The 27,252-nt window shown below is 36.4% G+C and overlaps 1 protein-coding gene across 5 annotated transcripts in view; it reads right to left on the bottom strand.

Moving 5' to 3' along the window:
* The window catches only part of DENND1B (DENN domain containing 1B), a 165,544-nt gene that overhangs the window by 18,670 nt on the left and 119,622 nt on the right, over positions 1 to 27,252 (bottom strand). For all 5 annotated transcript variants that reach the window (XM_032117239.1, XM_032117237.1, XM_032117236.1 and 2 more), the window contains 7 exons: positions 23,483 to 23,608; positions 15,323 to 15,424; positions 11,411 to 11,501; positions 7,403 to 7,443; positions 6,519 to 6,587; positions 4,299 to 4,355; positions 3,405 to 3,515 (listed from right to left, as the gene is read on the bottom strand). In XM_032117239.1, coding sequence (XP_031973130.1) covers positions 3,405 to 3,515; positions 4,299 to 4,355; positions 6,519 to 6,587; positions 7,403 to 7,443; positions 11,411 to 11,501; positions 15,323 to 15,424; positions 23,483 to 23,608 — 597 coding nt within the window. The remainder of the gene's footprint in view (positions 1 to 3,404; positions 3,516 to 4,298; positions 4,356 to 6,518; positions 6,588 to 7,402; positions 7,444 to 11,410; positions 11,502 to 15,322; positions 15,425 to 23,482; positions 23,609 to 27,252) is intronic.

Here is a 27,252-nt window from a genome sequence, read left to right on the forward strand (position 1 = left end):
TATTAATTTGAAACAATTTTACAGAGCTCCTGCTGCATTTAGGTCCCTGTGCACCCAGAAATCTGCATTACCTGGGAGCATATAATGGAACAGAATTAAAACAGATTATGCAAAAACTGAATGCTCCATAGTCTAAGCCATGCCCTGCTGTACCCCACTCATCAACAGTTAAAGGAACTCAGCAGTATCATTCACAAGATACTGCAAACAGAGTCTAAGCAATCTCATGCTTCCATTAATTTTTATTTCAAAAATTTTAGCTCGTGATTTCTTGTGCCTTCTACATTGCTAATTAAAGTAAGAGATGAAACATACCCGAGACACATTATTAGCTCTAGGCATGAAACAGTTAACAGCAGTGCACATGCCAAGGTTTCAATAAGGCTTAACAATAAAAAGCTTCAATCCTCCACTTTCACTAGATTTTGTTGTTGTGGTTTTCCCTTGCTTAGGGCAATCCATCTGTTAATGTTGACTTGCAATACAGTTAAGCTCACACATGTCTGAGGAGCCTACAACAGCGAACCTAAGCAGGAGCAAGCTCAGATGAATATTGCAGAGAGGAAGGGCTCGTCTCGGGCACGGATTCATTGTGCGCACACGGGCGCGCACACGGGCACGTACCAGTGCACTCCCCTCAGCTCCTCTCAGGAAACACTTTCAAAATGCAAATTACAGCAGGGCAAGCCGATCGCTTCAGTTTGCAATAAGGCATTTAATTATTTATCCTCTGGTTAGTTTATGACAGCTATTTTAGATGCTATAATTTTAATTTTTTTTATTTACTGCTGATTTTTTTAAAGTCTATTGCCAATCTGGAAAAGAAAAAATACAATAAAGCCACTATGACAGCAGTGATAAAGATTAGTAAATATTCATTGTTAAAAATGGCTCTGCACTGCGACCAGTGCTGGTATTCTCCCTGGGCCAAACTGGCTGTGTTTTCAATAAAACCAGAGAAGTATCCTTTCCCTTGAGCCCTGTTAGGCTGAGGCTGCAGTTGGAACTGTCATCCTCACACAAAAGCAAAGGGGCTGGGTTTTACAAACGCAAAGCCTAATTGGGAGATCTTCATGGCTGTACCCTTGACATTTATTAAAGCCTCATCAACAAAACAGGAAATAACCGTACTAATTAGCAGACCCATATACAAACTCCTGTTGGTTGGGGTAAAAGTGGATTCACTTCCTATTGTAAAGGAAACGTCCTCTCAGACCCCCAAATCCTGTTATGAACTGATTTTTAAAATGATCTTTCTCAGTAAAGCAAACTTTCATATCATACATAACTTTTCGAAGCAGATGTTTTACAGCATCTCAGGTAACTCTCAGTATTTACCTGTTTCTAAGAAGTGGAGAAGGAAAAGCTCAATGCATATATCTAAAATGACATAAAATATGACACAAAATTCTTTTTATTTACAATTTTCTAAATGTTTCAGTAGGGAAGAGAGAGTAATAAAGTGCAAAGGTGCCTCTTTTTTGGAAGCAGGATGACCATTAAGAGAAATCTCTCTCTCTTGTTCATTGTTTATCTAGGTTTGGGTGAGTATTTCAGTACACCAGCATAACGACTTTATCAATATCTGGTCCTTACTTTAAATATGTATCAAATTGCCTGAACTCCACATTAGCACTATCCTTATACTGATACAGCCACTGGTGGAGATCATTTTAGAAATCTGGGTGGAGAGCCTCATTTGCGGGATAAGGAATACCAGAAAAAGGATTAGACCTGACAATAACAGCACCCTGAATTTCACTTCTTTTAAACAGCAGATTCACTACTAGATCAAACAGTCTCTCTCATATGCATGCATTGAATACAAAATATATATTTTTTATTTGGATGTAAACTTTAAAATCACCACTTATAAATAAAGAATTTACGTTATCGTATTCAAACACCAAGACCAAAAATAAAAACAAGAGTAGCAACAGCAAACTATTATTTTTCAGAAATCTTTTGGTTTATTTGCTTCTGGGGAGGAGGAAGAAGGAAGTGGCATGAGTGAGAGGTGAAGGAGTTCTTGGAGAGCAATCCCCATGTGCTCCTTCCTGCCCACTAGGTTCATGTGACGTCTGGGACAAGAGCTGGTTTTCAGCAGGGCAGTGCTGTGGGGCTCTCAGTTCCCAGCTTTGTTGGTAAATACACCCTACACAAACATGTGTATATGTCCATGTGCATACACATCCCTTAACACACGTGTGTATGGATGCATGTAAACAAAGCCAGGCACACATCTGCACTCCTGCCTTGTTTGCAAAGCTAAAAGACAACTGGAGAAACAGCAATGATTACAGGATTTAGCACTGTACAGCTGCACGAACACAAAACCACAGAGAAGTTCAATTGTTCTGTCTGAACACATGCCTTCAAGAGAACCCTTTAATTGTACCAAGGTGAATTATATTCCTTTGTATCCCTAGACTCCTGCACACAACAATAGGCAGCACTACCATATCAGCGAAGCAGAAAGTCTTTGCATTATTTATAACCCTACTAAAAATAACTTAATACTAATGTACAATCTCATCATCATTTAGCAACCATCTGCATCAGTTCAATGTCGTATTTCAGAAACTTTATATTTATATTGCAATATCTAGAGGGAAAAAAAAATGTTGTTAGAGCAACTGTGCTGAATTTATATACTTAATTCTCATATTAGGAAGATACGGGCATTAAAAATCCACATATATTAAAAACATGCAATAACAATATAATGTAAAAATAAATACCCATACATTAAAAATATGTACATATGCAAGTAAATATCTGCAGGAAAAAAAGTGTTAGAAAAACTACTTTGTTGATATTTTTGACATAAAACTGTCAAAATGAATCCAAAAACATTAAAACACTTGCCAAAGTTGAGACACTACACCTGTTACTTCATATCTAGACTAGAAAGGATTAGAGAACAAAAGCCAAGACATTGGCACTGCATTAACTAGTTGACTTATTAATAAAATAATAAATCATAACTATCTGAGCAAGGTTAAAGGCCATGTGACTGTCAAAACAATTTATTAGAAACACTAAATTATTATGCCTTACCATAAGAAACTAAAAAAGATAGCTTAATACAGATCTGTGAATAGATCAGAATGTATTTTTGTGAGAAGCCTTTCTCAAAACTGGAATTTAAGAATTAAATCCCAGATCCATACTTACAGATCTCCTGTTCTTTCCCCTTGCAACAGGGTTGAAATACAAATAGCATTTTTTTTCTCCATACAAGCAGTGTAGCAGTACTTCTATAAACATAGCCTTTTAATCACACTATCCAAACACAGACAGGAAAATCATCTTGGAAACAGATTCACCAACACACTACTGTAAGCAGCAAAAAATTTTCCCTATATGTATGTGAATACAAACAGAAGTTTCAGGTGTCTTACCTGTGCCAGCCTTCGTTTTTCTGAGCTTGTTCTTTTGTCATAATGCGATGTGTAGACAGGAACAGTCTGTACTGCACCAGCACTGCAAGTTCCATACTCTTCCTCACTCTCCTATGCAACAAAACAGATTAAAAGTCCTTTATTTATAATCATTATCTGCAAACATACCCTCCATATTATGCATGCAGAATGCATTTAAAATTATCTTGCCACAACCTATTACTGTCATGAAAATACCATCTGTAGTAAGAAAATCAAATTTAGCTTTTCAAAACACTGGATTACCAACATGATCATTTAAAAGTTGAATTGCTCAAATGCTTTTGAAATTTTTCTTGAAATAGCATAATAGGTATCCAAAAAATGGTTCCTTCCCTGTACAGAAAAATCTTACATGGAAGCAAAATTCCTAATGGGAAAAGCAGCTGCAAAATGCCTAAACCATCTTTTCCGATAGTTTGTGATGTTGCTTTTGCAAAATGAAACTATTCATTCCTCTTGAAACACTGCTATTGAACTAAAACCGGACAACTGCACCTCCTGAAATACACTGTACTGCAAGACTCTCCCTTCTCAAATTCTCAGCTTGAAGCAAAGGCTTCAATTGTGATATCAAAGCAATCAACTTTATGAAAACATACATCCTCTTAATGTATCTTTGAAGACCTCTCTTGTTCTATGATAAAATATGCAAACAATAAAGAGATTATTCAGTGGATGCATAGAATGACAGATAGTTGCCAGAGGGCTCGTTATGAAAAATGTATTGTTGAACAAAGGGCTAAGCATATTTCAAAAGTCATTAAAAACACAAATCTCATGTGATTTGTAAAGTATAAGCTTCAAACTAATACAGGAAGCAGTGTAAGAAAGTAAATAAAGTGTACTACGTACCTTGTGTTTTAACTTATTCTTCACTTCTTTTATTCCTTGCCTTGCCTGGTTTTTTGCCTGGAGAAATAAAAGGACTTAAGTTGCTCAGCAAGACACTGGCTGGAGTCACAGAACATGCCTTATGATGCCATACTTATTTTGCCTTTTTTTGAAACACCTGGTGATATAAAGAAGGGCAATAACCTTTATCACAAATTTCAAACATGCACTGTCACTGTATTTTCCATATTCATGCTTTGTCCATCTATTTAAGGATTTTTACAGTATGTGCATGCCAATGCTGTGAAAACACACTAAAAATTCTCCATTATTACTAGGGACAGGCTAAGAATGGTCATATACACATCACTCCTTTATTTGAAATGCTCCTTTAGATTTGAAAGGGTATTTTAGCAATAAAGCATGTTGAAAAAATGTTCAGATTTTTAAGATGACTGCTGGAGTGTTCCAGTCTGGCAACTTGCAGGGCAACATCAATCTTAAGAGAAATGAAGTGATTTCATATGCAGATGGAGATTTTGCCCAGTGTTGCTGAACAGCACAGTGCTGCTATTTAGGGGAGAATTCTGAATGCATTAAAAGAGGCAGACAAGAATCATTGTTGCATAGAAAACAGCCAAGAATATTCTTCAATACAGAAAGGAATTAACAATATGGAATACTATGTTATGCTAAAAACAATGAGGGGGGGAGAGAGAGAGAGAGAGAGAGAGAGAGAGAAGGGGGGAGAAGGAAAAAAAATAAAAATGGGGGTACAACACCAAAAACCTTAACAGAAAAAAAGATGTCTTTCCTACACAAATATGGGGGAAAACTACAAAAGTTTTCAAGGTTGTCTTGAAAACAGGACTTTTAAAATACATTCAAGGGTATACATATCTGAAAACTATCTATTTTTCTGTGGTTTTCTGTACGTGGCAATTCAGGAAAAAAAAATCATTTTCTTGAAACAAGAGGTCACAGAGTCTTTTTTGATCCTTAAATCATACATCCATAAGCTCAGTAACAGCACCATGGGGTGCCATGTACCAGATGCTAACCTGAAAGCCACTTTAAACTTTCCAGATCCTGCTCACAGCACTTGGATGAATTTCTGAGTGCTTTGTTCTAACTCTGAGGGATGGTCCCGACAACATTACTCAAAGCTCCCAATCAGTTATGTGACAATTAAGAAATGCATATTGCAGTCCTCTAGTACTAGGCTCCATAAAGGCAACAATGTAAGAAATTAAATGGGGTATAAATCTGGATACCATGTACACACAGATCCTCAAGAATTTACTGGAGTTTCCTGGCATACACAGAAGTTCACTTTGAAGAACCTTTACTATCAAGGGCATAATTATCAAAATTGAAGGCTGGAGAAGTCCATGTAACCACAGTCTAAGACAATGCAATTGAAGAAGAATAATTTGCAGATGAACCATTTTTTAATTATAAATGAGTCTATGAATATGAAGTATATTTATTTACCTGTTTCTCTCCACAACTGCCGTGTTTTTCAAGTGATGTAAAATTTAAAATTCTGTTTGAAAACTTTACTTAAAATACTCTAGCACAGACTGATTTACTGATCTATTCAAGACTATTTATAATGCATCCAGCTAGTGAAACATTTGGAAAAGCAAAAAGGAAGCCAAAAGTCTTTTCCCATATATTATAAAAGCAACCTTAAAATACTTCTCACTTCATTTTTTTCTATTGCTGTTTTACCATACTGCATAATACAGTATAATCTCACATGCTTCATGGGTTAGGCAGTCTTCGAAAACAAGATCTTTCAAGATGAGAAGTATAAGCATTAAACCCAGTTAAACATGAGTATTCCAATACCATCTTTAAAGGAGCAGATGATTTGCTGCACACTTTACTGAATCTTTACCACATCTCAATAGTGCAGCACTTACTGCCAAAGTGAAATTACAGCTGTGTATCAAATACCTAAATGATATTCAAATAAGCTCCTACTGTGTAAACCAGCACTCTGATGCTTTGAGAAAGTTTGTTTTTATGTACAAGCTACGTAGAAGAGTCTGAATCAACTATAAATCCTAGTGCTATATGAGAAAACAAATTAAGGTAAACACTTTCTACAGGCTGAAGTGCTTTTCTGCAATTTATTTATAAAATGTTGAGGTTTTTCAGCATTCAGGGAGAATGAGAGGTAGTAGGAAATTGCAGTATTTTTATGTATTATTTATTTGAAAGAGATGATCTTACAAATTTATATGCTGTTTTTACAGCCGGAGTGGCTTTGGTCATCGCTGTGTTGATCAGTGCACTGCCTTTCTGAAATACACAAAAAATATATTTCAGTAACATTGCAACACAAGGCAAACCTTAAGAAAACAGCAAGGAAAAATGAACAGTGTGCTGTGAAGAAGTAACAACCTTCCCTTGAAATGGGTAAGAGCAAGCACAGCTGTGTTTCCTCCCCAACCTGCTGTCTGCAGCTACACAAGGGTTACAGTATGTCATTCCACAGCTGACACATTTATCAAGGCACTCCAACAGAATGATGGATTTTTGGTCTTCATTCACTGTTACCATTACAAAATCAATTCAGAAGTTAAGGCTATTTTTCATGTGTTCCTATCATATTTATTATGCAACTAAAAAATACTTTGACCTGACAGGAAGGACTATCTCATTTAATCACACAAGAATTCTCTTAATCTAAAATAATATATTTTACTAATGCTGCAGAATAACAAGGTTATACCAAGAGTCTTCTGCTAGCCAAATTGTACAAATCTGTATTAACAAAATTGCTATTTACTAGAAGTGATAAGCTTCATATCAAATTGTCACACCTAATTCAGAGTTATGGAATGTAACATGATACAGAAAGCAGTGAAATCTTTGACTATACAGACATAAAAACCTTATGCATTTTGGCATTTGTTTTGTGAATGGGAATTTTTTTTTTAAATCTTCAATTAAAAAATTCACAAAATTACTGCATATACTATAGACTTGGTATTTCTTGTAGAATGTACTTACATTTTTCTCACAAATGAACAAACTTTTACATAGAAGTAAGGAAAAGGATGGAGACTTAAAAGGACAGGGTGGCCAGTATAATTACTTAACCAAGTTTATACCTTCACTGTGTGCATCCACTGCTGGTAAGATCTTGAATTCCCTGAAAGAGAAATGTCAAATATAACACAATCAAACATACATTCAACATTTTAAATGTTGCAACCCTCTTCATTACCCGAATAAAAAATGTACTTAGAGTATTACTTATTCAATTAATCCTTTCCAGATAGACAAGGAATGTGAAGATAAGAATATGCATACACTAAGAAAGAAATCTAGGAATCTCTCATTGCTTGTTTTCTGTTTCCGTTGTAAAAGCTTATGTCTTCACCACACAGTTTTTAATTCCAATTGAGGCAGAAAGATGAATTAAAACTATGATAAGGCAACACACTCCTAGAAAGTATAAAAAGCAAAATACTAACTCAAAGGAAAGAATAATATATTAACTGCATTCAAGCATAATGATCCCTCTCGACAAACTTTCAAACACAACAATGACATGGACTGCAGAAGGTACCATCCCAAGGAAAAGGGACATGAGAAAAGTCTAAGGGTTATGGCACAACTATGCATTCCTGTGCAGAAAAAATCCTTTTAAATTATTAACTGTATCTACTTTCTTTCACAGAGAAAAACCTCTAAAGGCAAGTGAGAGCTACTGACTTCTGTAGGACCACCGAGGACTGAACTGGCCACAAGGGACCACATTAAATTCTACTTGATGAAGAAGTCAATACTACTTCCCAAAGGTGCTTCAGCTGAACAACAAAGATGAGGTCCATGATCCCTGAGAAAGTTTTAGAGTACATCAGTCACTTGAATACTCCAGTACTGCGAGCTGCTACTGACCCCATACAAGACATTCACTTTGACAAGACTGCTCCAGTTTCAGAGTTTGACCATTTTGAAAGGACCATACTGATATAACATTACAGACTTTTAACAGGAGCTCTCAAAACTCCTCGGGTGTTACAATAATCCATTAACTAAGGCCTGGATAGAATTATTCCATTGGCTAATGAAAGCCAAAATACTCTCCTAGAACATTTTCATGAACTAACTGGATTATTGGAAAAGATATTCCCAATTTCCAAAATGAGGTGAAGAAACATGAACTGTTTAGACTCATATAAGGCACTTTCACCCATCCCACTCAATTTTTACAAGCAATTTTGAGACAGCCAGACTCTCAGGAATCATGGCACAAGTGAAAGCAGTGCTTGCTTAGAGAGGAGAGACCCTCATGATGATTATGATCCCATCTCCATTAAGAACAGCAAAGAGCAACCAAAAGCAAAACCAACTCTTTTTTCACTTCTTTGATCTGGCTCCCTAGAACTTTCAGAGAAGGAAGCATGCAAATAACATGTATAAGGTGAAATTTAACCACTGCTGGGGTGTTAGGGATATTGCATGAACAATAAATACTTTCTTTAACACAACATTTCATAACTTCAGTTCCTGTCAACAATGTTCATAGACCACCTGTCTTGTAGTGTACTCAATAGTGACTCTTTCCACATCTGAGCTTTCTCTGTCACAGCCTGACTAGATTAATAGAAACAGTAAATGGGATCACAGCAAATGGCCAAGTTTAATGGTCATCTACTTATGCAGAGAGACTTCAGGGAAGGAAATCAAGGAAACTGATAAATACTCATCTACAGAGACAGCCATGCTAACACTGCATACCCTCAGCTAGAGCCGAACCTCCTGAAACTCTAGCAAAAAAATCTCATTCCTTAAAATGAATTATCATTACAAGGGAGTTTCAAATGTTTTTATTTTTTCGGTTTTCTTTCTATTAGCACCAGTGATATTAGACCACCAGGAAAAAATTACTGCTGTAGCAAAATTCGTGTAATTAAAAATTCATTAACATATTCTACAAGAAATCTGAGTGCTAAACCAATACATCATTATATTCTTGTATTGAAACGTACATAAAACTCTTGAGAACTAATATGTCCATAGAATAAAATGTAAGAGAAAATAAAATTTTGAAGTGCAAACTGTAATGAAGATGTCTCACAAATTTATTTGCAGATGCAGACACACAATTTTTTGACCACTATTTCTTTTAAAAAAGGAAATCATAAAAAATAATGAAATTTAAGCTTTGTTCTTCAATTTTCAGTTTAATTTTCTTTCCTGGTTTAGTTAAACTTGCATATGTAGAAAAAGGTGAATTTAAAAAGAGATTACTTAAAGAAACACTTTCCATTTGATTCAGTAGTTTTTAAATTGTACTTTCCACACTAAGAATGTGTTCACCTGTCCTTTTAATGGCTTGTAGCTAACACTAACTTTCTGTGACTTTTCTGAAATCTGGGTTTCACCTGTTTTTTTCAAACCTTGGGCTTCCCGATAAAGTTGACGGGAGTTAAGTCCGCAAAGAGATCATAGTTCTACCCCATTAGCGTCACAAAATGTCACCTTCAATTGCACACATATTGTTAGCCCTGCACTTCATAACAATAATGAGACAGCAGTTATGTAAATACTGAGTATGTGCCCTAAGCAATTTGTCCACAGCCTGGCAAGATCAGCTTGTCTGACTTGAAAAGTACACAGGCAGTGCAAGCCAGCCCAGCACCGCCAGCAGAGCTGAGTCCCTCCTGAGCAGAGCCAGGTGAGACACGGTTCACAGCCTGCCAGAGCACAGCCAAGAAACAAGCTTTATCTAACTTCTGTTGCAGTTTTATTGCAGCCTCCTGACCCCTAACTGCAGTCAGCAAATGAGCTCTGAATACTGACAGCACCTATCTGAATAATGGATGCTCGAGGTCTCAAATCGGTTTACAGAGCAGCATAACTAACCCTAAAAAGGCAGGGAAGATGTAAATCTCTGTATAACTAACTACACCTTAATCAAGAAACAAAACCACAAATTATGTGCTAGATCCTAGCACAAGACACAGAAGGCAGGAGAAAGCAGTGAAAATCTTGAACAAAAGGAATTATGCACTTTTGAGTACAAAAAATTTACTTTTTTAGGAGGTGCAGATGGCACAGCAGCACTTGATAGTTTCTCTGTGGGGGCCAAATCCTCTCCTTGATGTGTCCCATTCAAGGACAGTCTTGCAAAGGAAGCCCATCCAAAGCTTCCAGCTGCAGCTCAGTGGATTTGTTCAAATCACATAAGCTCCATCTACTGAGGAAGCTTCTACACGACTTTCAAGATTGACCATAAAATAGTATTTGTGCTGTCATGCATATTTTGAGCCCATCTTTTGATACCATCTCTTACACCTGTGCTGCTTTTGGCTGCAGTAGAGTGAGCAGCTGAGTGGTGGTGGGTTTAAAACATGACAACACCTGAAATAACAATACACCTATCCTAAATGTTTAACATGAAACCACTCCATAATACTGTAAAAATCAGCACTGGATGCAGGATGCCCTCTTCCATTTGGGTTTGCTGATGTGAAAAGTGTTGTAACAATTGTCAGTGAACACAACCGAGGCAAACAACATGAGGAATAATATTTCTGTTTATGAAGAAGATAAATTTCCGTGTCCCTTCTCAGATCATATATAAAAGTGAAAAAAAACTTTCCCTTTTTTAGAGTAATACATTCACTGAAGAAAGCAGATTTCTCTTAACATTCATTCTTAAAGCACTTTGATTTTTACACTGCAGAAATAAGTAGATAAGAAAAGAAAATGAAGTGTTTATGGAAAATGTAATTATCTAGAAGTGAAGCAGCACAAATGTCAAAATGATTTTAAAAATACAGTTTATACAGAATGCATCATATTATATAAATATGCAGTTAAAAATGTAAACACTATAGTGATATCTCACCCTATACTGAAATCTAAGTATTATTTTACAGGATTAAACAAACATATCTTCATTTAATATACTAGTAGAACTAGGTACATAATAGTATGTGCCCCAGCAGTGATTTGCTAAAGGCTAAAACCTTTCCAAGAATGAGTGGAAACAATGAAACAGCAACAAGATTAATGACTTCTAAAATTTACAGGACATCATGAGGACATCATGTTGAACAGTTCCCAAAGAAGTGTCAATGAGTACACCCAAATTAATTCTGTACCTCCACAAAAGCCTCCTGCTGTGATTTCTTCTTCAAAAACATCAGAGAATCCTCTCCCTGCATTTAATTTTGATAGCCGACCATCAATAAACTGCAGGTGAAAAAAGAAGAGGGTCACACACACTTTGCTGTCTGTTCTATTCTTTACAGTGTTAGAGTTTTAAATGTGTCCATTCTAATGGAATGTGTATGTTCAAGACAATACATGTCTTAAGGATAATACACTGCTTTCAGATAGACTTTACAAGTGCAGTAAAGTCTATCTGAAATAATACAAGCAGTTGTAATTATGAGCAGCAGGAATGTTGAGTACAGACCAAGAAAACTATTTATATTTTCTGCATTTTTCTAATGGCAAGAAAAGAATTTAATTCCTTAAAAATAGTAACTCCGGATTTCTCTGGATTTCAAGACATTCCCGGATGTCCTGTTGTGAAATTGTGGGTCTTTTTAAGCACTAACCCTTATTTAGGTGCATCCACAGATGCATATTGCAACAGTTGTCCTTACGTAGAGGTTACAGCTGTGTGACTACACGAATTTGCAGCTACAGGTAAGTGTATATACAAAGACTGAAATGATCCAAATGTGTCAGAAAAAGTCAAAATTAGAAAACGAATGATTAAACCTCTTGGAAGGGATGAACACATTCTTTTCAAGAATTATCAGGCTTCAAGGAGTACAACAAGAACATTCTTATAGATGTAAAATTCTTTCAAGAAGCAACCCCTCCCTTTTTGTTTTGAAAAGGCTAATTCAAGTCTGACAGATAAAATGAGAAAGCAATTTTCCAATTATACACAGTTCATCTTCTAGAAAGAATTATGAGTTATTCACTGGTACGAAACAGTACATAGGAATGAACCAGAATTAATTATTTGGCTGAATCATTTTTTACCACAGATTATCCAAACAGTGTCAGTGACAATCTGATGCTTGCCAATGAACAGACTAGTGACATGAAAAAACAATTTTCTCAGAGTACAAAAATTCCAGAAGCAAGAATAAGGTAAGCATGCAGATATTTTTCTCTTCCTTGTCTAAATTCCTTCTATTTTTTTTCATTTTACTCCAAGTTGGCCTTTTTCCAAATAGCTTGGTTCATGGTCAGACCACTGTGGGATCACTGGATTATTTCACAGTAAGAAAAAGAGATAAGAGCACCTTTAGCTACTGCTGTGAAAAAAAGCCCCAAAAACAACAACCCCCACTCTCATCCCTTCCTTTGAACTGTAACACATTTTCTCTTTGGGGAAAGTTATGAATTCATGCCATACTATAAACTAGCATAAGATTTATGGACATGCTCATCATTTGGTAAAATCCTATCAACAGAAGGCTGAGACACTGACTGAATGTGAGAGGGTCACACCAACTGAGTATTTAATGTAAATACTGACAAAGAGAACTGTTAGCAAAAAGATACTGGAGACATTATTTAAAATAAATGATAAGTGTTAGTAGCGGTGGTAGTAGTAGTTACTACTTTTGAGTAATTTACTGTTAATGGTTGCACTTAAACTGCTCCATGAAAAGAACAGCATGTGGAATCACACATAAAATTTATGGGTTTTCTCCTTCCATTTTTCAAACCCACACTCTTCAAACCCACAGACTGAAAAATCTGGGCCTGCTATTTCAAGAAATGTATTCACTTTGAGATCCAAAGAGCCCGTGGGTGACTCTTTCAATGAAAAACCAGCAATTCCAGTGTTACCCCTGGATTTTAAGGTGATGAAAGACATTATCCTCAGCTAATTTTGAATTCTAAAACCAAAATAGAGACCACATCCACTTCAAAATACCCAAGTAATTTTATCCATTTTTAAAACCAAAAGGTTTTTAGAAGCAAAGAAAACATCATAAATGTGATTTCCACAAAATAACAGCTCATATCTCGCAAGAAGAGAGCTCAGCTCACAAAGCTTGTAAATGAAATTTGAATTACTAACAATTTTAACGGGCTTATGATTCCTGCATTCGTTACTTATGTTTCTAAGTAACACTTTCCAACATGTTAGGAACAAATCCCAATTAATGTTGCAAATTACCTTGCTGATACAATTACACTATTTACGGAGATAGTCTGGCATCAGGCTTCAGGCTAGTTCTAAGAGTGACTTCGTATTTTACCTGGACACTTATCAGAACTATTTGACACATAAGATGCAATTATTAATTACTTATGTTTGCAGCTTGATATAAAGATTAGTTACCTTCCATGCTACTCTAATTAAAGGGACAGAGGAAGGATTTCATAGAACAGCACAAATAAAGCTCACTTGTCAGTTATGGCAAAAAGGGTGTATTTAAAGTACCAATTTTCTGCTTGGTCTGGGTTTAATGGATGCCTCTAAGAACTATCTTCTGCTTAAAAGACTTTCAGAGCAGATAAGAATACAGTTTGGTCTCTTTGAATACAAACAACTTTGAAAACAGCTCATTTGTCAGTGGGAAAAACTGGAGAAGATGCAGCTGGGCTGAGGATTAACTGAAAAAGTAGGAGTGACCTTTGCAACAAAAACCAGAGGAATGAAAAAAACCTACTACTACTATTAAACCACACACATCATCAAAATTGTTACTATTTCCTAATCCTCTATTATTTCCTTCAACTGAAATAAAATTAGAGCAAGCTATAAACAAACTGTAAACTGATTCTGTTTAATTGAACACATTAAAATGTAATGGGTAAGTACAGAGCCAGCCCATTCATGGCAGCTGAAGGTCTTGCTTCAGTACTACCACTGTGACAACAGTTTAGCAACACTGCTTGTAAGCAGCTTTTTATTAAGAAAATTTCATGCTACCTTATTGCATGCAGATATGCAAAATGTAAACCACACTTCAATCTGTTACTTCTTCCCATTTCAATCCAACCAATCATAATTCAGAAGGTTTCAAATTTCTTATTGCTTATTTTATATAACCACAGTAAAATTAAAGCGGCCCAATTTTATGGTCATATTTTCACAGGACTTCTATAAAATATCATCCTTGCATAAATCTTTAGACACTATCCTTTGATTAACACTAACTTTTTTTTTTAATTAGAAGATTCTACATATAATGGATTTCCCTTATCTATCATGGTTGTGTATCTTCAAAGAAGTCCCCCATATTACTCATACACGAACTCTTGTGTATCAATCATTCCAGGCATTTTCAGCCAAATATATACTTTCATGAATCTTCTGATTTCATTCATATTTTCCTTAATTTTCATAAAAATCTAGTGATAAGTTCAACACCATTTTCATGCAACGGGGTCATCTGATGAAAAGGGAGAAGAGTTACAGAATAAAATCAAAGAACAAAATCCATTTCAAAGACTGTAATCAAAGTAGAACTGAGCTGTGCCAGACATTCAACAATTTGTCCTCTATTAATTCAAATTCTGCATTAACAGATCAGCTAGAATACTGTTCAGGCCACCCCTATAGCTCAGGTTTGTGACATTTTCTGTATGCATACTTCAAAAAGCCTAGCAAAGAAAACTGCAGTTACAGGATGAATCCAGTTTTTAAATAAAACACCAGTGAAGTCCAATTTAAGTAAGCACTCCGCTGTTTAGGCTCTTTGGGCATGAGCCAAGAGAGCTGAAAACGAAGTTCAACCATCAAGCTGGGAGATCCCTGATTTTTCTTGTGTAGCTGGGTTGCTGACAGGCTCTGAAGAGATGCTGCACTGGCTCAGCACCCTGGGGTTATTTTTTTGTTCAGTTTCACCACCACTCCTTTTAACTATAACTGCAGATATAAAAATACAACAAATCTGGGATGACTGTCCCCAAAGTACTTGTATTTAGATTTTATCCCAGAGTTTCATAAGCTGACAGAAAGGAAAATGTATTTAAATACAGATATATTTTAAGAGAAAATCATTAAACACGGGCCATTTACCCTCTCATACCTGTTTAAACAGTTGAAGATTCACAGCTGTTTCCAGGAACTGCTTAGTTGTACTGGAACGATGCTTCACAAAACTATTCTCACAGAAAGTTATAGGCTCTCCCTAAAAAATTGAAACAGAAGAAGTTAGGATGGTGAGTATACATATATATTGTAATTCAATCCAAAAATATGTCTGCACCAAATAATTTTATATTTATTCTACCAAGACATGAGAAGATTGATAAATACATTGCTGATTTAGCAGGAAATTATTGAAACACATACCTATTTCATTTTTACACAAAACAAAGACTACAAAGTGAAACACAGTTCTGAAAAAAGTTTGAACATTAACACTTAATACAACAAAATGTATTTTCCCACATGGGAAAAGTGCACAGCCTACAGTTACCAGAACCCTTGGATGATGCAAGAAGATAAACAAGCATTCATTGAAAAGTCAGAGCTTGTTGAAAAAAACTTACTGAAAACAACACTCATTGTAAAAAAAAGAGAGGTCAATGAGAGCATTTATAAACAATCCAACTCATTCCTCTGTTATTCCCAAATTTAATTTAAAATTTGCTGTCTTCTGTGTGTGCAGACCACTGGATGTTCCTGAGGAGCATCTCCCCAATTCTGTGATTCTTGTCCATACTTTGTGATAAGTACTTGAAGCTATTTGGCATAACTGGATAAGTAACAGAAAAAATACGACATTTGTGTGGTAATCAAGGTACACAATCAGATTTCACCATAAAGCCGAGTGAGATTTCACTCTCACCCAAGTTTACAAAGCCAAAATGATCACCAGGTTAGCAACAACTACCAAAGCTATCAAAGACAGAAAACTTGGAATGCAACAAAATGCCCCACCTAAATCCATCATTTGAAATTTTACTACCCAGAAGCTACATCTCCAGTACAGTCCCACAGCAGACTAAAAGATACCTCAGCCATTCAGAAGAGGAAAGATCAAAGGCAGCTGCTAAACTGATCTTCACAACAGATCCAACTGGCAGCCACTTTAAAGACAAATTAATTCATGGCCATGATCACCCCATCTTTGTGCTCCCAGTCCTGTTTAACTCCAATGGCAAATGGCACTTCCAGCACTTCCCCATCACTCCAGCTGACTGCAGGGAGGTGCTTCCAGAGTGTCACCAAGCACTTTGTCCGTGAGACCTAGGTGAGTTTGCTGGAGCAGCTGTAAATCATTTTCAATTGTTCCTTCCACCTCACCCTCTGTTTTTAAATGGTTCAAGTGTGACCTAAGGGACTGTTGCAGTAAAGCCACTATGATGTCATTTTAAAATCTGTTCTTATACTATCAAAAACTTCCCTCTTTTTGAGTCCTTCTTTTCAGACTCAATCTGACTCAGCAAAGTATTTAAGTTCAACAAGTTTTACATACTTACTTCTTTATGGAAGCTCTGATTTTAGAAAAGATCTCTCACTGGAAGAACTAGAAGCTTTACATTCACATAATCCTTGCCCTGTCCCAGGGTAGCTGGCATGCTCTGAGACACATACCCAGCTCAGTACAACACACAACACTGTGTCCACCAAATCTCCACAAGCACCCAAGTTATTCCCCCTACTCATCTCAAAATCACTGGTGAGCACTGTACATATGCAGGACATGCTGGATCTGCCAAACAGCCTGAAATGTTCGTGGTACTTTAAATAGCACTGCCTTCCTGACCCACTTTGCATGAGCTATTCTTGAGCTCCTAAAGACTCTTGTCTTAAGAAGATGACCCCAAGCTACTTAGCAAATCAACGTGCATCAAAACAAATGGAACAGTCTCCAGTGAGACATGGTGGTATAAGACATAGTGCTCCTGAGGGCAGACTCTCTTCTCAGTTCTGTTGTTCTTCCAAAAAATTTCAAGGCAGCAAATTAAAAGAGCTCCCTGTATATACATACATACACACACAAACACATCATATTTATTTAATTATTTGTTGTTGTTGTTACACAAAGAAGGCACTTTTGGAAATACAGAGGCTTTGTGGGACTGCAGCTCTGACTAGATGATGGCTCATGACATGCTAGGAAACACTACATTTAGGACTAAAGAGAGAAAATAATTTCAAAATAAACTATTTAATAAAATAAAAACTAAGGTTATGCTTCCCAGTGCCAGTCTCCCAGTTGTCTTGGGAAAGATGAAAAAAGAGAGGTTATCTCCCAGCAAGAGAGAAAACAGGCATGCTTGCTCTCCCCTTTCACACCAGCCAGGGAAGAGAGAGCAGCCAGACAGTTTTCCTGATGGCACTTCTTGTGGTGGAGCCTTCTAAGAGAACACCAGGAAATGATAGTTCAACACACATTTTTAGTGCATGGCTGTGATATTTTCCCAAATACTTTCCTTTAATCACTGGATGTTTCAGATACCTACTAAGAATGCATGCACTGGTGCATCTGTTCCCTTATCAGTACAGTTCAGACACAGAATAACCAAAGCTGTTTCTTTGCTGAAAATTCATTTAGTTCTATAAGGAGTTCACATCCAAAAGTTGTCCATGTTATTTGAACCTGCTGACTGTGAGACTGATTTAAAATTTTGAGTAGGCTTAAAGCTCCTACCTGTTCACCACATGAAAATGAGAGAATCTGTTGAAACCTGCAGAAATTCCACATTGAAGCTTTCTCAGGGTATCTTTGGTAACTTTAATGAAATTGCATTAAATAACATGATTAACTCCTAGCTCTTCTATTTGTTCAAGGCTCTCATCAACAAAATTGTTTTCGAATAAAACTTCTACAAAACTTCAAGCCTATTACTTAAAACACAAAGTCTTCCAAAGTGCTATTTAACAAGTAAATTATTGAATCACTATAAACAAAACTAGCTCTCGATGCTCTCATACATAAAGCTTGTAACACTCCTGTTTCTGCAAATACAGCTGACTACCTTTAGAAACTGAGTTTTGGAGGAATGCTGCACTGATATTTAACTACTCGACCATCAACTGGCCCCTGTTGTATTGATCTACAACGTACTTTCAAAGCAAGTTCAATCAAAACCCAGTGGGGACTCTGTGCTGAAAAGCAGACAGCTAATACTCACACCAAACAATCTATGCCCAAACATGATATCTATCCTTCTAACAACAGTTGCTATAGAATTTTCTTACCCTTTCATAGCTTGCCACACACAGCAGGAATTTCTTACTCTAAGCTACATTCACATTTTAAGCAAGCTATTTATACAGACCTCAGCGGAACATGAAAACTGAGCTAAAGCAGTGTGATCATTTTAAAAGGAAAGAAAACCCCTAGATTAGAAGGTGTGTTTGTGCTTTCTAGATCTAGTGATACTTAACTTGAACAAGAAGTAAAAACACTTTTATTGTAGAAAACACTGCCTCACTTTGGCATGAAAAGACTCACACCATCTATTAGTTCTATTACAACAATTAATATCATTTCATTTTGATATTAAAATTCCTCTTTTTAAAAATCTGTCATGACATTCAGAGATAAAGGCCAAGGGATAACTGAGCATGCACTATGATTCTTCTCAGGAAGATACCATGTATAAACAAATCTCTCCAAAATGTGTAAATTTCTTGCAATCTGCCAAAAAACCCAAAAAAGATTCAGATATAATGGTATTTCTTACAGTCACAATTATACCCAAAACCAACTCCTACTAACACAGTATCTATATTCAGTAATGGACCACTAACAGTCCTTGAGAAAAATAAAACACTATGGTTTTCAACATGTAAAACAGAATTTTTATGAAAGTCAAATAGTAGTCATAACATATTACACAGGGTGGTTCTGGATGAAACACCAATTTATGTCTGCCATTTCATTACTGTTTCTGTATTCTGATGTACTTTTCATATCTAACTCTTGGGGGAAAGGTAAACAAGTCAATGCCCATTTCAAGAGATACCAGTCCTTAAAAGGTTTTGTTTTGAAACTCAATTATAATCATTCATTATCCATGCATCCTCAAATAATTCAGGTGGATTCTGAATCTCAATTTTTTTTCCAATATAAATTTTATTTATTTATTTTATTTATTGTACTATTTTGATTTATTGTATATTGACTACAACATCTGTTGGACAGCTGATGTCACTGTTTGTCAATACTGGCCCAAAGCATCCAGTTAACGTTCAATTAAAGAGAGGTCTGACAGGTTGTGCCACCTCCACCACGAAGGATCTCCTGGCCCTCCCGGAGGTCCTACTGCTGAGCATTGCAGAGCAAGCCATCAGCCTTTGTCCTTCATTTCTTCATTGCTGATGAGTGATGTTACAACCATCATAACTTGAAACAAAGCTATTCTGGATATTTTCTGGATTCATTTGTCTTAACATCAAGAGCTTCAAGGACTTTTTCCCCAAAAGAGGAGAAATTAATCTCTATCATGGTAAATATTTTTATATTCAATATTTTTCAACTCTTCCTTCATTCTCTTATCTACCAGTCCCTCCCCAGACATAGATTACTTTTTTAAGCATTCTTTACATCACGTATTGTTTTATTAACTGGCCATATTGTATATGATTTATGAAAAACATGTACTAGTCTTTGCTTTCAGCTGCCCATGTACATGCAGGAAGAACATGTAAAGTAAAATAGTTGGGAAAAACACGATGTCACATATACACGATGACAAAATGACACCAACACAAATTCACAACCGCCATATTCGTGTCTACGTCCCACCTATGCCTGCAATCCTGAAACACGGAACATGCAGTATTATCCAGGAGAAATCCCCAAATGATGGACTACCAAAAGAAATTAGGAGCAACACAAGGTTCAAGGCCAAGTTGTGAGCACCTAAAGTAAACAATGTCTCAAAATGGATTGCAGTCCTCTATGTGAACCAGACCATATACAAAACCATTATAATTCACCATGCCACTGATAATACTTTTTTCTGGATTATTTTTTGGTGATTTATCAAATGAAACTGAAGCAATTTTTTCAACATGCCCACCTACCATGTGTGAGGTGGATTCCTTCTGGATTAAACTAAAGCAGAGTTCCAGCTAGTCATGGGTATTCAGTATTCAACACCAGACTAAAATCAGAACCACAATGAAGGTACAAATGCACACTGTGTGAACGTCAGGTCCTTAGCACTAGCTGTGCTGTTTTGCTTTACAGATTCACTCCTATTACACAATATTTGCTAATGTAATGTGTAGCATATTAAAAAGTACTCTTAACAGTTATATCAATTTGACACCCTAATTTAGTAATTATTAGATCTGAAAAAAAACTATTTCTACTTTTCTTGGAAACTTTTACTGATTAAGTGTTTTATTATCATTTAATACACACAAAAAATTATTACAAACTTTCTCTACTACATGTCATATTTCCTGTCTGTATTAGAGTAGTCAGATTTTCCATATGGTCCTTTGGAGGCCCACGAACTCTCTGCAAGGCCCCTGAAGATTCCCATTTTGCCTTTCACCAATCATTTTTTTCAATAATTGCTAGACGTTTGTCCAAGACATATTGCTATACCAGGGAGAATCTGTGCTGTGCTGCAAACAAACAGTTGCACAGAACGAGTGTTCAGTGTGATGAACAGCGTTTGGAGGGGAGAGAAGTGTTGGATGAGTACAGACACTATTAAAGCTGTTCTTTACTCAAAGTGAATATTAATGACAGTTGTTTCACATTTGAAGTTAAAATCATACAGGACACACTGTTGCAAAGAAAAATAGTTCACTTAGACATGCTTTTCAACTCTCAAGCAATTGATAACTGTCCAAATACATTATTTTATTTTTCACCAGAAGCTTTGCGATCCTCAAAAGTGTACCCCAAAACATCTCAGTTCTTGATTTTGAAAATATGATAAGCTCATTTATAGCAAAAGTATTGCAAATCTATATGGAAAATTTTTTCATTTAAGTATTGCCCCTACAAAATTTTCTACACAAATACTACTTGAGCTCCTGAAAGTATGTAAATAAAGTCCATAGCAGTGCTTTAAATTACCTTATTAGACCTGGCAGCACAGACTCCAAAACAAAGGGAAATATTTTTGCAATAGCAGTTATCAAGCTTTGATACTGCTGAAAATAGGCCTACTACAGGCAAATGTGATTTGATTTTTTTCAGCTTTCCAATTCAGAGGAAAAGGCAAATGCAGAATGAGCTGAATAATCATGTGAAAATCCTCTTAATTCCTACTAATACAGAGAAATTCAAATTTTCTTTCACAACAAAAATTCTGTGAAATACTGAATTAGTTAAGATTATGTGAACACAGCTCAAAATAACAGTTACAAGGGGTTTTTATTTATTTTTAAATATGCTTTGTCTTTGAACAAGTTGATATCAATCCAAGATATGCTAGTATTTGCCAGCAGACTTCTGCCTGCAAAGATATTCTGAAATAATGTGTCTTTAAAAAAAAATAATCAGGCCACAATGGTTTCATAAATATCTTCTCTTATATGCAATCAGTGGAGCCAAAAAAAGATAAATCTGCAAAAGAAAATAATGCAGAAAGACTTCAAAGGTCATTTTGACAAATGTTTGCCAGTTGAAATGATCCATAGTGCACTGTTTCCAATACAGTGCAAATGTAGATATCTCAGATATGCCAACAGCCAAACTGAAATAAAATGGAAATCAGTTAAAAGGAGAGCTCATTTCAAAAGAGATGCTAACCAGGATGCTAAAGAACTTGCACACTCAGTTCCACAGTTATCAAAACAAAGGACTGACTGACGATTATTTCTGGTCAGAACAGAGCTAAGGACATCAAGCAGACTGACATCCTTCTGTTTGCACATACCCAGTGTAGACTAAGACACCTTTTGACTTAACAGCTCTTCCTGCAAGCTGCCATGAGTTGGCATGGACTAGTGCCCTCACCTTTAGACTAAGGAGCGAATTAGATGCAGGTGGTGGCACTACGGAATAAAGGACAACTATCTGTTTTGTTGAAATTATCTGCTTTACTGAAACAAGCAGTGTGTTGAAATCCAGTGATTTCTAAAACAGATGCAGCCCTTCCAATATGGAATGCAAAGGGGCTTTCCATATCATAAGAGAACTGCTAAACACAAACACCTGAACTAAACCTGTACACAACACTTCATGCCTGCATGGGTTACCCTTCCTCTCAGTAACAGTGGCTCTCAGCGGCACAGACAGCAAAATGCTCATGGCAAAAAGGACTGCCTGGAAGGGAACCACTTGGGGAGAAGGAAGACCCAAGTGCCAAGCTGTATTCTGAAGTTCCCTCCAGAAAAAGCCCTCATCTGGAATTAATTAATGATTATCCTATCCACTTCCATCATGGAATACCATAGATCCTTAGAGTGCTCTTCTCACCCCCAAACAAATATCCACCCATGTTCCACACACGCACCATCTTTACAAACTTGACTCCTCAAGTGAGGACGATTTCTCCTATCAAATATCCATATTTATCTGAATCCATCAGACAGCCAAACACTGTATCCTCAGAATCCAATTCAGCCAATGCCATCTCAGTGCATTTGATCAAATCAACTACTACCAGTAGTTTGCAAGAAAAATAATCTGGACTGATAGATGAAATTATTCTCTAAGTTTTTTCTGATAAATTATTTTATCTCCAACAAGCTCAATATGTGCCACCCTCATTATTTAGAAATTATGAAAGCCCATAAAACATTAATCAACTGACTACCAGCAAAATGTCAGAAATACAGATTCTGAGGTTCTGATGAGATTAAATGGGTTTCATATCTCCTAAGTGTAATCAAGGTAAGTGTATAATAGAAGAGATGCATGTTTGACTCTATGTATGTGGCTTCTGCTAGGAAAGAAGCTTCTGCCCTCCAACACAGCAAAACCTTTGGAAAAATGATGGAGTCTGAAAGGCACAGCCCCTTCAGTTCTTCACCACATTAAACCAGGTGAGCCAATTGTAAGTAGCTTCATTAATACTATCTGACTTTATACTAAACAGAGAATAAAACTGATAAAACAAGTAAGAAAATAGCTGATGAGTATTTATTTTTCAGTACAACTCACTGTCAAGAGATGGTGGTATCTTCCAATTCCTTAGCACAGAGTAAGATTTAAAACAGCCTGTTCCAGACTGGGATAAAACATTTCAAATTTTCCTCGAGAGAATGAGACCATGCGCTTAAAAATTCAGGGAAAAAAGCAACAGGGAAGCCATCTTACTGGTTTGTATCTCAGTGCATCTCTGTAGGATCCAAAGAGTGCTGCCTGTGCCCGAAGGAAGGCCTTGGCCACTCCGTCGCCCGTAGCTGTCGACTGCTTTTTCAGTTTATTTTTCAAGGCCGAGACCTGCGTGACAGAGTGGAACAGTTAAATTAACACCTCAGAAATTGGTACAGCAAGGTATGAACCCAATCAGCAGGCAAACCAGAGTGTCTATAGGTCAGCCAAAAATTCATCCTCCTCCTTGATAGCTTATCTTTTTAACTGCAAAGAGCACCTGCTGGTCTGTTAATTGAAATGAAGGCAGGGGATGATGGTAAAGTACAAATGCAGATTGGTTTATGCTCTCTTTTTTTTTTTTCCCAAGGCCTCTTGACATAAATAAGCTTAATTATTTTACAGTTAAATGCATGTGAGTCACATTTTTGCAGATTTTTTTTCCAGCATAACATGCATTTACTTGTTTGAATGTAGACAGTTGGATCATTTTTATTTAAGCTATGAAGGTTTATTTTTAAGGACTCTTAATGGTCACTCACTATTCAGTGTCAAGGAGTATCTCTTATTTTAGGTCAAATTCCTATCTTACATCATTTCTCATGCACCATGGGAGTACCTGCTACCACAACCAAATAGCTGAGAAAGGTTTTCGTAAATTCAGTGTTACACTGCCTCTAGAATTGTCCTTGAAGATAAAACATGTGAAAGGGAAGAAAATAAAAAAAATAATTAGGAAGGGCCACCAGGTTAAAAGAAAAAAAAAAGTAAGAAAAAAAGACCATTCTGATTATAGTGGTTGACTTCTTTTAAGGAGGTTTGTCTTTTTTTACTTGGCAAATAACAACCACTGGTTAGACAGAATTAGAGGAAAAAAAAAAAAAGGAAAGGGGGAAATTTTAATTTAAATAACTGTTCCTTGGATATACTTTGGAGGAAAATCATATAATTCTGGAATTATTACAAGATACGTGGAATTCTATCCAGATATAGTCTATACTCTCCTAATTTCCATCACGAGGGACACCTGGAAAGTAAGTCAACTCTACTTACATAGAATACACATTTCTACATCCCTTTGTATTGCAACATACCCAACAAAGCATTATTTAAGTCCCTAAATGAAGTAACATTCGGAGTTACTCTTTAAACAGGATATTATAAATACAAATTTATCACCAAAACAGCTTTCATTCTTTTGGAAATATATGCAAGAATGAGTATCTTTTTGTTTCTTTATGCAAGAGTCCTGACTGCTCTTGTAGATGATGATTTTAATTGAAGTGTCAACCTAATTAACAACTAAACTTTGAATAATGCTAATGAGAACTGAACATGGCATCAGAGAAAAGACCAGCTCTACAGGTGATAAACCTTCACAGTAGTGACATTTTCCAGTGTAAAGTCACAGTTACTGTGATCTGATCAAAGAGAGAGACCCCCATTGGGTCCAATTATAACTATAGTTTTGAAAAAAAATTATTGAGTTATGATGTTCATAATCTATGCAGAAAGGCCTTTACAGTATAGGTCTTTTCCCCATAGTTGTGATCTTTTCAATTTATATCCAAGCTCTACAGATCTAGATAAAAGTTTAGAGCCTGATTCGTTTAGCCCATGGAAAGCACACACCAAGGCTCATTTATGGTTTTGCCTTCCACCTCAAAAGGAAAAAAAGTACAAGTCTGAGTACAGCAACTGGTTAAGAAGTTCAAGGCTGAAAAAATAAATGCATGTCTTGGTTTTGTGGTTTGTTTTTTTTTCTTTTGATCTGTATTGTATGATTATTTTATACTTGTAAAAAGTAAGATTTCATTTTGGGGAAAACAAATGCATACAAGGAAGATCTGCCCACAGACAGTAGCACAGTTTGACTAAAATAAAAACAATTAACATGAAGTCAAAAAAGAATTGTCAATGTCAAAATTTTGTCTCTGACATGACAGGCAAAGCATCTTCTAAATATAAGGGAGGGAAAAGGTAGAAAAGTATCCACATTCTTTTAAATCTACATTCTTCTAAATTATACCTTATGATTTTGGAGAAATTATGGCAAACGATAAGACAGGGTAAGAGAAGAAAGGGGGTAAAGATAATGCAGAGCAGAGGGATTACACGACCAAGAGAGGAATGTGAAAGAAAAAGGTGTTTTCTATTTTCCTGTGCTCTGGCAGACCCTAAGCACCCTATTGTAAGCTTGATTAACAGGATGCTTTAGGCAATGTGTTAAAAAGAACACTAGAAAGCAACTAGTCTGCTGCTTGGCTGCCATATCGGTGTGTTACTAGCTCAGCAATATTAAGAACCTCCAATGGGCTGGCAGTTCGGAGGCAGGGTCTCTGGACAGATGCACATTTTTGTGCTTCTGTCCTGGAGGGAGTTTGAGCCTCAGAAAGGCAATGCTGGAGTTCAAAGAAAGCTCCTCCAACTCCTGCTTCTCTCAGGGGGCAATGCTTAAAGGCAGGAAGAGCTCTATCAGATTATCCTGCAGAAGAACCAGGAGCACAGCGCTCTTAAGAGGAAGCCTGCAGAGATCATGTGAGCCACAGCCCTGATTTGCCTGCTGTCCCAAGTGGAACCCTGGCTGTAGCACACTTGAAGTGTCCTTGGGACCAGCTTTGGCTTCCTCCAAGCTGAGGCCAGCAAACAGGCGAGCACAGGACAGTGCTTACTCAGGGCTCAGCCCAGCCACACTTGGCTAGGCTGATGTCAAAATCTCCCTGTCCCACATTTGAATCAAAGGCAGAGTGATAAGAGTGATAAAGCAGTTATTACAGCCAGAAGAGCAGCTATAGGTAAGAGCCAGGGTGCACTGAATTCTTTGGAAAGACTTGGTGCACAGCAGGATTGTGACTGCTTAGATCCATGCACCTCAGACCAAGGAAATGTGAGACCCCTTGGAGTGACATCATTCATAGCACTTAAAATAATTTGAAAGTTACACAATTCTGACACCAAGCCAAAAAAATACCAAGCAGCATCTGTATCAAAATCTTTTCCTCATACACATTTTAATCCATCTACCTATTTACGATTAAGAATGCCAATTTTTTTTCTTTGTATCTCTTTTGCAGAAATAAACTTTTACAAAGTTTGAAATTGAAGAACCGCAAACAACAAACTGCAGGGGTTAGAATGCTGTTAAAATTTATTTCTGAAAGACACCAGTGATTGGCTGCAGAAATGGTATTATTAATTTACACTAGAAGCAAACTGTTTTTATCTTCTCCTAGCAACAGCTTCTCATAGGAAGGTGACTTCATTGGACTGCTAAACACTGCCAGTGAAGAGCAATCAGAGCTTCAGGGAAGGTTTAAATCAGTACAATAGTTTTTTGGAGATACAGATGAGACTGATATGTAATTAAGTGCATCTAAAATGTAGAAACATACTGTGTTGGTCATTAAAACAAAAAGTATCATTCATTTAAATGGTCACCATACGGCCTTTCTAGGACTCCTAAAATCTAAATATCTGATAGAAAGGAAACATGACTAATATCTCTTCAGTATCCATGTGAGTAGAAGAATCACATAAAATTAAAAAATAAGTTAATAAGATCACATAGCTATTAATCAAAGCCTTTGTTCCTGCAAAAACTCAAACACACATACAAATTAAAGCACATATAGAAGAATTATATTTGTATACTATTGTTGTCTGAGAAATACAGAACCATGCACTGGAGTTTCAAATGACTATTAGATCTCTGAAAAAAATATATTCAGATATTCCTCTGGTTTCAGCAACACTTGTTATGTTCTAAACTACTT

This window comes from Corvus moneduloides, chromosome 9 (assembly GCF_009650955.1).
Source record: "Corvus moneduloides isolate bCorMon1 chromosome 9, bCorMon1.pri, whole genome shotgun sequence".
NCBI classification, from domain to species: Eukaryota; Metazoa; Chordata; class Aves; order Passeriformes; family Corvidae; genus Corvus; species Corvus moneduloides.